Source organism: Melanotaenia boesemani, chromosome 17 (assembly GCF_017639745.1).
Source record: "Melanotaenia boesemani isolate fMelBoe1 chromosome 17, fMelBoe1.pri, whole genome shotgun sequence".
NCBI classification, from domain to species: Eukaryota; Metazoa; Chordata; class Actinopteri; order Atheriniformes; family Melanotaeniidae; genus Melanotaenia; species Melanotaenia boesemani.
In genome coordinates, this window is record NC_055698.1 from 15560475 (window position 1) to 15573405 (window position 12931).

Consider the following 12931-nt stretch of genomic DNA (forward strand, 5'->3'; position numbering starts at 1 on the left):
GTCAGACCAGTACAGGAAAAAACAATGTTGAAGATACAATTAATGTATAATAATCACAATAAAAATGTGTGAAGAAAACTGCCCTTAGACATCTACAGGAACACCCATAAAAAAATAAAATTACAAACACACTCAAAACAACACACAGCTTTTGACCTACAAGCAAAACAAGGTGAATAAAAGAGCATATCATCAGCAGCAACATGTGGACACCCTGTGTCTGTCGATGGGTGGGTGTGTCTGTTATGCCAGTCACACACATGAAGCTGCAGCAGCACAAGAGTCCTCCAAACAACCTGCTTTACATCAGAAACATACACGTAATCAAAAGCCAAATATGCTCAGCCATGTGATACACAGGTAGCACTGATCTATCCAGACCTACAAACCAGGCAAGGTAATATAATAACTTCACACGAATCAAATCCTCAAATATCCTAAAGCAGTGATTAGGATGACAAAAACACAACAAAGACCAGATGACATGTCCAATAACATGCATTTATGTCTCAATTCAGGAGGTTAGTCATGAATGTGAGCAACACAAGATTTAGCCTTCAAACAGACCGTCCTCTACCTGTCTTTCTGTCTTTTGGTGTCTGGTTGCCGGTCCACAACCACCAGACAGCTAAGCAGCTCTTGATAAGTGACGATTAGAACTGCAACTGACTCCTTGGCCATGCAGCGTTTTCACGTGGCTCCCTTCCTTCCATTAGCATTTTGTTTGCCTATTTAGTTCAGAGATTTCCCAGCACTTTGTCCTCCGTACTTATTTGGCTCAGTATTTCCCAGTGGATTAATTAATAGGTTGCTACGTTGCTGCGTGACATTGCATTAGCCCCTATGCTAGTGACACACTCTGGTCCTCAGATCCCCTCAGCTCTTTGTATCCAACATGGTGCAGTGACTCTGAGAGGGAGGGAGGAAAGGAGACGGAAGGAGAGAGGGAGGGCGCAAGAGAGAGGGAGGGAGAGGGAGCCAAACAGCAAGAGACCAGAGCATGCTACAGACATGCAACGAAAAATCACCTACTGTCACATGTACATACAGTATCCTAAGCCAACACACAGAGAAATCTCCACAGCGAGACGTGTTAAATCTCAGTTTTTTTTATGTGTGTATGCCTGTTTACAGAAAGAGAGACATAGAGACAGAGAGAGAAAGAGAGATGTGGGCCGGTTTGTGTGACAGGCAGCAAAGAGATTCGGTTACCCTTTACATAACCTCCCTTCCATACCCAGACACACGCATACTCATCAGAGGGGGAGGGGCTGTGTGGCCAGCAACAGACAGAGAACAAGGCCGCTCCCCTTCTCCTAAGATCTTCCCTTCATGCAAACTTGGAACACCTTCCTTCTTCATATTTCTACATTTAAGGATACTGATTTTAATCTCCTACACTCTGGCTTTCATCTAAAAAAAAGGTCACCTATGAAATGTGCACGAGGCTTGGCCACTGAATTCTCACTCCTATATTTGACCTACTTTAAGGATGATTGGGTAATCCCACTTGGTTAATGTTTGCAGACTTAATATATCAAATGTACTTTCATGCTAATAACAGTTAAGTACATGTACAAAAACATCAGGAAATCAGTTAAAAGATGTTTTACTTTTGGTGAAATTAGTAATCAAAACATGTACCATTACTAAAAGAATTTAACTACATTAATGTAGCTATTAAGTAATGAATATGAACATATTAGTGTAAAGAAATTGCATGAAATTGAAGCATGCAAACCTGCCTAACATTTCAGAAATTGACTTAAAAGCACAAACTTAAAGTAAGGAAAATACAACTTAAAGAAAAATCTGAATGGACTTAACATGTACGATGATCCACAGAGAAAGTTAGAAGCAGAACAATATCTTCAGTATTGTTTTATATATACTAGAAAAGGGTGGCAACCCAACTTAAAGGCAAGATCAAGCTACAGCCCTAACTCAACGCCGTAGCGCATATAACTGCAGTCAGTGTAGGATAAGTTGAGCTGTATCACATCAGTGAACAGCGTTTTTCACACTATCCAATCAGGTGGAACTGTTGTGCCTTTGTTACTTATCACACTTCTTTCATAAGACAGGCAATATGAATGGTCAGAGTTAATGGCCCACTGAACTGACAGCAGATGTAGTCAACAAGCTGAACCAACATGTGTGTATAAGCGAAAGCCAACACACAGAAACGAGCTGTTTTAAACAGAGATGCTGTTGTCACACAGCTGATTCAAAACATTTACAGAAACAGCATGTGGCTGCATCTATTTGGTCAGTGTGAGCAAATCAAGATGAATATGGCAGCAGCAAGAGCATATTTGTTGGGATACAGCTGTGTAGAAATGGTTATGGCATATTGACTCACATCGCTAGGTTAAAAGTGTCTGGCACTTTTGTCTGGCAGTTTGTGACCCAAGCCACCTAACCTAAGCAGTTAACTGCTGCTTTATGTGCAGTATTTACATGTGTATGGTATTAATATTAAATCAAAGTTTAGACTCTCAGATGGCCTGACAAATATTTGTGTTCACAATCTTAAAAAATTGTAAGAAATTAAATGCAGTGTATAGCGCAAGCAATGCAAAACTATGTGTATGTTTTAAAGAATTTCATAACATGACACAGCTTCTACTGATGTTGGAGCACAGATCTCAGACTTAAATCACAGCATCTGTTAGACCTCTACACATACTACCAAAAGCAAACAGACATACCAGTATGCATAAACCCCACATACACAGACAGTGTGTGTTTACACAAGGAGACAGACTGGCTTAATATGCAAAACACATGACACATGTCCACAGCCAGCATTCACAGACGTACGACTCATGCTGTGCAGCCAGCATACAACGCTGGCTGTGGCTCAAATCTTTCACGGGAGAAAGAGAGAAACAGGAGAAGAAAGAGGGGGTCACTGTGTGCTTAGAATAACTCGCAACTCTGTGCATGTAACCACAACGACCAAAGAAGAACAAAATAATTTTTCAAATGACCCAAATATGCAAAATTTCTCCATTTTTTTTTTTCCAAACCAAACCAAACCTGTTACCCCCACCTTTGCACCCAGAAGGCCCCCTTCCATCCTCTTTTCGCGGTCAGTCAGCATTGTGCTCTGGATGAAAGTGCCTCTGTGTGTGTGAAGGGCAGAGTGGTGCATGGTGTGGCCTGGGACGAACTGAGTGCCAAAACCACGGGACCCACAGGCCCATCACACAAACACACACAAAAAAACCTATCACTGTTCGTGGAGGGAAAGCTGATCAGTGAAGGACAAAAGCATAAAAGCTCACCGTGCAGCTGGAAGTCCTCTCTTTCCCAGGTCTGCTCGGACCCTTTCTCCAACGTGACGATAAACATCCACCAATGTTGTTATAGAGGCCTCGCGTACCTACAGACAGCAGATGTTGACCAATTTAATAGTCTGTCACATATGAACACACAGAGTTTCAACACCATTTGTCTCATGGTTTATCCAGTATACAACGCAAAATGTCTCTGTGTTTGTCAAGATTATGGTTAATATTAAGATTGCCTTCACTTACACAGACCAAGACTTGTAAACATGAACACTCATTACAATATAATCCTTTAAGGGTCCATATTCTCATCTCCATTGGGAGACATCTGATTTGCTAGTTATATTGTGAACACTGTTGTGATTGGACAGTGGGATGTTGTTAAAGAGATTCATGGTAACCAAGTGTGGGCCGGCCTGTTGAGGATTTTGATTGGTTGAGACAATATGTGGGTAGCTAATCATTGGGTAGAAGACAGAAGCAGATTTCAGCTTTGTGTTGCAACTCCGCAGGAGGCTAAACCAACCTCTATATTCCTCTTTCCTTCACCATTACACCCACACACACACTCAGAGCTGCTGTGTGGGTTAACGACTGGGTGTTGTGCTCATAACTCAGCAGGGAAGTTGGATCACTGAGCCCATCTCCTCCCTAATAACAGTAATAATCACATAGCTGCCCTAAGAGGCCTGCTAACACACTTTGAGAGCTAAACTGCCGGCTCTGCAACACAATTTGTAAATAAATATACACCATCTACATTAAAAAAAACATTTTAACAGAGACTACCTTAGAAAAGGTAGGTGTAAATGAAGAAATAAAAAAAGGATATCCTAAAGTTCTAAAAAAAAATGATTGACGATTTTAAGTGGTAGGTTTTCTTTTTTAAACTAAATAGGAGCTGAACATTTTTTTCTGAATAAATACTGAATATTAGATTGACCTTTTTGGTCAGATGTGTCTATATTTTAAGTGAAAACTCACAAGCATGCAGGAATAATTACACTGCATCCAAGTGAAATTCAGGAGACTTTTCTCGACTTTTCTCGTGATTTTCTCCTCTTAACATGGTTTTTATTGAGTTTTATAACATTCAGATGAATTTTCCACACTTCTAGCAGCCCGTTGCCATATGCTCTGGGCATTTTGTATCTTTTTTTGGCATCTTCTTAAAGCATTACCTGTAAAAACAGATTTTCCATGCTTCTTTGAATTCTGGAATTATCTCTGCTGGTAATTCTGATGCTTTTTAACATCAATTTTTATATACTGTACAAAGAACGTTCTCTCCCCTGCTTCAGGCTGCAGAAAGAGTGGTAGCAGTAAAGAAGAAGGAATTACAGCGCCCATTGACAACAGATGGTGTAATCCTTGACATCTTACTGGCAATGAATGTCTTTGCAACTCAAACATCAAAGTTTTGGCCGTGATTGTTCTTCAGCGTTCACTAGTGTTGATGCTGAACCTGACATTATCGACTGTATTCTTGCCAAGTTTCAAACACAACATCCAGACACATTTATGATGATTTCAGGGGATTTCAACTATGTCTCTCAATCTGTAACACTGTTAACACAACATCTACTTGCTCTCTGTGACCTTTACAATTACCCCTCTAATCCTAACATGGGCTCAATCAGACATTACACGCACTTTAAGGTAGGAAATTGGTTGAATAGTCGGTATAATGCCCAGCCTGACTGATTGCCACATTTGTGTTCTTGAAAACAGCTCTGCTAAGTATTGTCTTAAACATTTTAAACTGCAGTGCATGAGTGAAGACTGATAGACAGCTGCTAAAAAGGTACAGTACAAACAAACCTTACCTGTGGGTTTTGGTCTCCTGTTAGAGAGCAGAGATGAGGAACTAATTTACTGAGGCTCAGGGGCTGGGATCCATACCTGAGAGAAAGCCGCGTGAAGAAGAGAGAAAGATGGGATATATTTTCAACTAAGTAATAAAATCTGATGCTCTTATCTTAAAAATACTTTTTCCTAATAGGATACAATTTTAGCCATTTAGGAAATATTTTCAATATTAGCAAAATATAAAACAAATGAGACCATGGAAACTTAAGTTGTTGAAAAGAAATTATAAATGCATTTAGCAAAACATAAAAACGAAGTGCTACCATAGAAGCAACTTGGAAAAAAAAAAGAAGAAAATCCCTCATATGCTCAGCTCAAGTACACTAAGCTTTTTTAGCCACTATAATTTCTGGAGCTCTGTGAACTGCACAAACAACAATATAAACATGTGAAAACATGGACAAACTTTCTAAGTGCTTGAGTCAATCTATGTTGGTGTATGAGAATGGACAGCAAACATCTTTAGCTTTCCTAACAGGTAGCAGCTTAGCATTCAGCACACCAGTGGGACTTTCCATTAGCAAAAAGATCCTAAAATTAGCAAGATGATTCAAGTAACGTACATTTGCTGTGTTTGCACCCACAAAATAGAAAATACTGCTGTCAAACAAGCATCTGTGTAGTATTAGTCATTTGCGTAATGACACGTTGAGCTTGTGAAATCCAAGCCAACTAAAACATATTTGTCCCTCTAATTCCTGGCTGTGTAAGGACTCTACAGGAGCACACACATCCTCTCAGAACTCAGTGAAGGAAATGAGAATAAGCTAATTAATTAAAAACCAAAATATCTCTGCCTGAAACCTCTACCACCACATAACAAAAGAAGTGATTTGTTTCATGTGTGCCACCTGTACAAAGTCACACAAACAGCTAAGAGGATTAATCCTGCTGACAGGGAACATGTGTGTTTCTTGAACAAACAAAGTAGGTCATTAAGGGTGGTGGCAACAGCACAGGCCCCCTCTTACAGTGTTTATTAACCCTTTAAGTGTAGCATTAACATGCACAATTTCTGTCAAAATGTACTTTATAATTACTTAAGTCATTGTCAGGACAAAGGTCTGGTATTCCACATAAATTATTATAAAAATATATACATGACACATTTACACTTCTTTAGTTTGCTTTTCACACTTCACCCTGGAAGTGCTATAAATTAAGAAGAAGTTACTCACGCGCTGAGCGTGGCACTGAGACAGAGACAGGTTCCTTCTCGACTGCGGAAGTTTTTGTGTTTAAAACCAGGAAGCAGCCTTTCCCAAACGTACTGGAAAATGAGAAGAGTGCGGAGACAGGAGAAAAGGAGAAGTCAGAAGGTAGTAACAACATGAGGTCCTGCCAGGCTGCTCATCAGTGACTGAGCAGATTACAGCGCACTAGGGAGGATACGATCTGTGCAGAGCATGTGTGGTTTGTGTACACATAAGAAACAGAACAGAGACGTAACCTCTGTAATTTATTTACTATCCAGAGGAGGGAGCCATAACATGGATATTGTTAAACACAAATACGATATGGCTAAAATTAGTCCATGCTGCATCTTAAACACGCATTTTGCCAAATAAGTAAAGTGACTACAACTAATTCTTTTGATGCCTACTGGCCCTTATAAAACTTTATTTAAAAAATTAGATGATTAACATCTAAATAATAATACAATGGTATTTTTTTAATGTAACTTTGCCAGGAAGTCTTTTATATTAGAAATGGTGACATTAAATCACCCATCCTTTACAGGAGGATTTATCTTGTAGAGGTTCTAAGATTTTCATGCCTATGTCACTCTGTATCTCACCATGGGTGAAGAAGTCTGCTCCATGCATCGCAGGATGAGAGCTTGGCTGTTCTCCCTGACCTGGTCCTTCCCATCACCCAGCCTGTCCACCAGAGCTGGCAAGACTACAAAAAAAAAAAACAAAAAAAAAAAAAAAACAAGAGGGTGTTAATGCTGATGAAACTCAATTTATGAAAAATGCAAGAAAATCAAACCACAAATGGCACTCAGTCTCTACAGGATTTAAGTGACAAATAAAATAAAGACTGCCCCCAAGTGGAGGGCTTTTAAAAGACAAATAAAAACATGCAAGCTCACATTAAGTGCAGCCTGTGGGTGTGTGGCAGAGAAAAGACTTCATGAAATAAAGAAGCAATACCACCACTGACACTTGGCTCTGACAAGCAGAGGTAGAGAAAGGCCAGGAAATGAGAAGTGGACCGTGACTAAAATAACATCAAGATCATCAAACGCTCTCATGTCAGGAAGCCCTATGTAATACAGAGACACAGTTAACAATAAAAAGAAAGAGCCTTTAAATGTTATAATCTAAGTATGCAATAAGGATTATAGGCAACTCTAATCCATCATGACCAAGCACTTTGTGTATTTAAATCTTAGATATTACATTTAAATAAAAGGTCTGCTGAAAAAAAGTGAAAAACTTACAATTGTGGATGTGTGCAAGCTTGACTTTGCAATGGATCTCTGCTGTTATAGCAAGTTGCTTTGTTAAAATAAAAGCAGTCCCTAAATGTATGTGGAATAGTTTCTGGCCTCTCCTTCCACTGTTACGCTATCAGACAAATGGAATAAAATTTTTAAAAATCACAATACAGATGTGAAAGTTATACCCTCTCTTCTTTTTAAATTAAGCTACATGTATATGTTTGCCATCTGTAAAATCTCTTCTTATTCTAGTGGATTCCTGAATGAGAGCCACAGATTAGATTTTGATGTTATCACGAGATTTGTTGACATTTCTGAAAAAAAAAAAAAAGGACGCTAGACACTTAAATGTAAAGCCATAAACCCAAAACTAAAATAGTTTGACTATTTTAGTCTGACTAAAAAACTCTATTTGACATTCACTGAATGAGATAACACATTAACACACAGAATGGCATGTACATACACACTCCTACCCACATACCAAGTCTGAAACATCAGTGGAGGGAGTGATAGAGTGATGTCATCTACCCTTTTCCTGTGTGCATGTGCATTATGATACCATAACAGCTGGTTGCCTAAGCAACAAGGACAATAGCCTCAAACAGAAAACATGACAGAGGGACATTGTTGCACAAAATAACGTCATCTGCTGTAGTAAAAATGAAAACGTATACACAACACTACTATAGAACAACCCCACTCAGAAATCAGGCCAGTCCCATCACCTCATCTTATCTGTAAATCTACAAATAAAGTATAATTAAGTCAAAGTGTAGTCTTTCGTGGTTTGGATGTTTCACCACCATATCCATTTAACACAGGAGTGGTCGATGCCCAACAGCACAATGTCAATGTGTATGCACAAACATGCACATGCATACAATATAACTGCGGCAGCCCTGTGCAATAAGTCAATCCTGTAAATCAATATAATCACTCAGTCACAATGATCTCATCTTCCTCTCCATAGTGTGTGTGTGTGTGACAGAAGAGGGTGGATGTAGGAGAGATGGAGAGAGCACAGAAAAGAAGAGATGGAATTCAGAGCAAGGGTTGGGCCAGAAAGGATGATTTTATCATCAATCCAAAACACTCAGCTGCACTACACATGCACAGTTCAGGCACTGCCCTTTACAATAAATAGACAAACAGGGTGTGTGCTGGTCGACTGCACAGTGTTATGACTCCAGTAATCCCAGAGCCGCGCTTCAGAGTTTATTATGCTTGCTGGTGACAAGAGTGAATCTGGCTGACAGATACAGTTGGTGACACCCCCAGCAGGCAAGCTCAAGGGTTAGTAGTAAGCAAAGACACACACACACACATGCGCAAAGAGCATTACATTTGATTCAAGATTCTGTCTCTGAGATTGTTAAAGAAAGGTGTGGTTTTGACAGGGTGACCTACAACAAGGCACAAGTGTAGGCGTACATGTCATGTGTGAAAGAAAAAGAAAAAAAAGGGGGGCAGGGAGTGCCAGGCTTGACAGCAGTGAGGAACCGTAAGGTGGAAGTGAGACACAAAGTGGAAAGATATGTGCACTAATGATCAGTGCAACTATTCCCAAATCATCAAACTTTAAAGTAATTTGGTGAATATATAACATTTCTTACATATTTATACATTTTTTTAGTTTGAGATCTACAGGAGAACAAATTAATAATTTTCTAACCTTCGGGTCTTCAAGATAATGAATAAACTGTTTGAACTTAACAGCAAAAGACCATTATAAACCCTCTCACAGAAAAGAAACAACAAACTGAATGATAAGTGTGTGAAAGAAAGAAAAGGGATGAGCACAGGCTAGTACAAGTTTGTTACTTCCATTCAACATCAGGGCTTTGCGTGTAAGCTCATTTCAGGAATAAAAAAAGAAGTTTTCTGAATGGCTTTCCCTCTAAATAGAGCCTAATGTAAAGGAAATTGAGGGTGGAGGTGGTTGAGAGATCTCACCTGTGCCAAGATATCCTTTGAACCGCTCTCCCAAGCGGTCCACGAATGCACCGCATATGTCTATCCCTAACAATGCCACCTATAAAACAAAGTGAAAGTAAGACAAAAGGTTAGAGTTGGTTAGGCATACTACAAAACAAAAACAACAACAAAAAAATATACGTAGATCTGATTTCTGACATTTCACATTAAATGATTTTACTACATCAGCCACAACGGAGCCAGTAATATGAAAATAAGCAGGATAAACTTTAACTTCATCTATGACGCAATCATCCTGAATAGATTGTAAATAAGCTGATTCAAGCTGTCCTTTGAATTTTTGCTGACTCAACAGGCAATCAAGTCTATTGTGCATAGTTGTATTACATCGAAATAATCCAAATATTCTCTTGAGTCCTTGATGCAGAACGCCCTGGGAGTTTCCAAAAATATCTGGCCTTGTATTGCAGGACATCGACTGAAATATTACACCAGGCAGAGACTGGCAACAGGAAATTTTTTTTTTAAAAAAACAGGAATCAATTTATACTTGGAATGGAAAAAATCTTTAACTCTATAAAAGTAGAATAATTCCTCTTTTACACTGTTTCGAAGGTTACTGCAGGTCAGCGGCTGTGTGTTGATTATGTAACACTGTTCTGTTCTCTTTATACCGCCTGCAAAACAACAGCTGATGATGTGCACTTGAGAAATCTGGTCAAAATCAAATCACTTGGACAGTAATGTAATGACCTGAACCACTTGACAAATAAAATGTTGAACTGACATTATTTTAAGATGTATGCCAAAGCTTTGAGGCTTTAAATAAAAACTGGCTTGACTAATAGGGGGAGGGTGTATTAATATGTGTGTCTAGAAGTAGAGTTTTTCCACTGTGTTTTCGATTAGGATCACATTCTCACACTGAGCTGTACTCCTGGAATGCTTTTGTTGGCAGTGCTGTGGTAAGACTGAACAGTCCAAACGAAAATCCATTTAAAGCTTATTTGCTAGACTCCGTCCCACACAGAGAAGGGAGTCAGACTCCAGTTTTTCCCTATTTTAGTCAAGGAAGAGCAACGCCAGGTAACTACGGTAACAAGAAGGGGGAAAACATATGGGAAAAAAAAAGAAAAATGATTCAGGGATGCAGGCAAGTAACAGAAAAAAAAAATCACCTGGAGAAGAAACACGAGCCTTAGGTCAATATGATGACTCTCTCATACTGACCTAATTTAGGGAGAAGCAAGGAAAAAAGGAAAAACAGCAGGAGGGGGGAAAAAATTAAATAATAAAAAAAAAAACAGCACAGCATGGAAACATCCCGCAGGCTTCTCATCCCCTTCCTCAAACCAGCACCCCAGCAAGCACCCGCAACCATCTGGTATCATCTTCACTTGGAAAAGACAGCAAAATGATAGAGCAGGACTACTCAGTTCAGTCCTACGAGGGCCGCAGATCAGCAGGTTTTCAAAGTATTCCTGCTTTAACAAACCTGAATCAAATTAAATGAATCTAACAGCCTATCGGGTTCTGCACAATGACTTATTAATTAGAGTCAGGTGTGTTGGTGCAGGGATACATGCAAAACCTGCTGAAGTGCGGCCTTCATAGCAATGAACTGAGCAGCCCTGTGATAGAGGATGAAAGATGGGAGAGAACTGCTTGTATCTACATTGGATGTGGAGGTGACAGGAGGTTTTCTCCTGCTCTACAAACCTCCTGCAGTGAAAAGTCTGACTACAGAAATGAGCAAGGAAAACAGACAGAAAAAGACTGAAAAAAATAAAACTGCAACAAAAAAAACACTGAATACATTTCTGACTGAGGCTCACCAACACATATTCACACTAAACACTGTATTATCAAAACTGGAAGCGTCAGAATGTTTTAAATCACCTAGGTATGATGAAGAGCTTATAGAAAATTTTAAAAACTGTAAATAGTCAGTCCTGCATAAGTGGTCCTTTGTCAAGATTGTTGTGTATGGTGGCTTAGCTAGCTAATTCGCATACCATGTACAAGGTTTACTCTGGATTTGAAGAGAAGCTTAATCAAGCAAAATAGAGGGGCCAAGGCTCACACAGCGCCTTGTAAGGGACATGATCAAATTTTGTCTTTGTACCGCTTTGTCCATTACGATTTGCGGGTACCAATTAACCTAACATGCATGTCTTTGGATGGTGGGAGGAAGCCAGAGTACCCGGAGAGAAAGGCCACCGCCTCCCAGGTTCGAAACTCCCCCCACCCGAGGCTCGAACCAGTGACCTTCTTGCTGTGAGGCTGTGGGGGCTAACCACCACCATGCAGCCACCATGATCAATTTTAGTATTAGACCGTTTTAGCCATTTAATAAAGCAAAAATGTTGTGCATTCACTGGTTCCAGAGTTATGTCACACCGGCTAAAGTAAACCATTATTCTGTCCATTTCCCAAAACCACTAATGAATGGTACCTTCTACACCGAAGCTTATGGCAAGAAAAAGAAAAAAATCATAAACCCAACTATTATTATTACTGAGCTCAGGTACTGACCTAAGCTATAATCAGCACTTGTAGCATTAACTTATTATTAATCCACATTTGATAAAGCAATAAAAATAATTAAATGCAGATTGAAAACATTATTTGACCCTACTAACTTCGAGATAACTACCAAACCGGTGTTGTACAATAGCTCTTGCAGCTGTTTCCTACAAGGCTGCATTGATTTCTATTTTCTGGAGGGGTTTTCCTAAGATGGTCCTGTGGGAAGAGTTTAGTGTCTAACACCGCAGGCCAGGACAACGACATTTTCATTGTTTGAAAGGGATAGAATAAATAGGGAGGCACAGATTGTCACTTAGCTTCCGTTTTATGCCAGTAAACAATAAAATATGCAACAGTTGTTTGAGTATTTCATTACGGCCTCCATCATACCTTAAAATGCACACAATACTGGTGACCATCAAAATCTTAATCAAGATTCATCCTGGCAGCAGATCCTGTGCCAAAACAACTGATTATGTCAGATACTCCTTAAATTTCGCTCAGTAACAGAAATCTAAATGTCTATACACTACCGTTCAAAAGTTTGGGGTCACTTTGCCATGGGATTCAATAGGGAAGTGACCCAAACTTTTGTACATGACAGCCTGGTAACAGAATCAACCCCTGTTCAGTGAAATAAATGGACAGTAATCTGAACCTACTCTTCATATATGCAGTATGCAATATTCATGTTCTCTTCCTGTGTATTATAAAGGCACTATGGCTGCTGTGATGCTGATAAAGGGAACATGCCATTAAGCCCACTCAATAAGTGAATAAAAGTTGAGTCTGCTCCTTTTTCCATCACCAGCACACAAACAAGCTAGAACTGACAAACTGCAAAGGCAGAGTT

The 12931-nt window shown here is 39.5% G+C and overlaps 1 protein-coding gene across 28 annotated transcripts in view; it reads right to left on the reverse strand.

Annotated features, from left to right (window-relative positions):
• Positions 1-12931, reverse strand: part of clasp2 (cytoplasmic linker associated protein 2) — a 57684-nt gene that overhangs the window by 39860 nt on the left and 4893 nt on the right. For 27 of the 28 annotated variants that reach the window (XM_042011370.1, XM_042011368.1, XM_042011362.1 and 24 more), the window contains exons 2-6: positions 9568-9646; positions 6964-7067; positions 6344-6435; positions 5123-5198; positions 3291-3388 (exon numbers count right to left, since the gene is read on the reverse strand). In XM_042011370.1, the coding sequence (XP_041867304.1) occupies positions 3291-3388; positions 5123-5198; positions 6344-6435; positions 6964-7067; positions 9568-9646 (449 nt within the window). Of the gene's footprint in view, positions 1-577; positions 885-3290; positions 3389-5122; positions 5199-6343; positions 6436-6963; positions 7068-9567; positions 9647-12931 lie in introns of those variants that run through there. The other variant, XM_042011374.1, reaches the window with a different exon arrangement.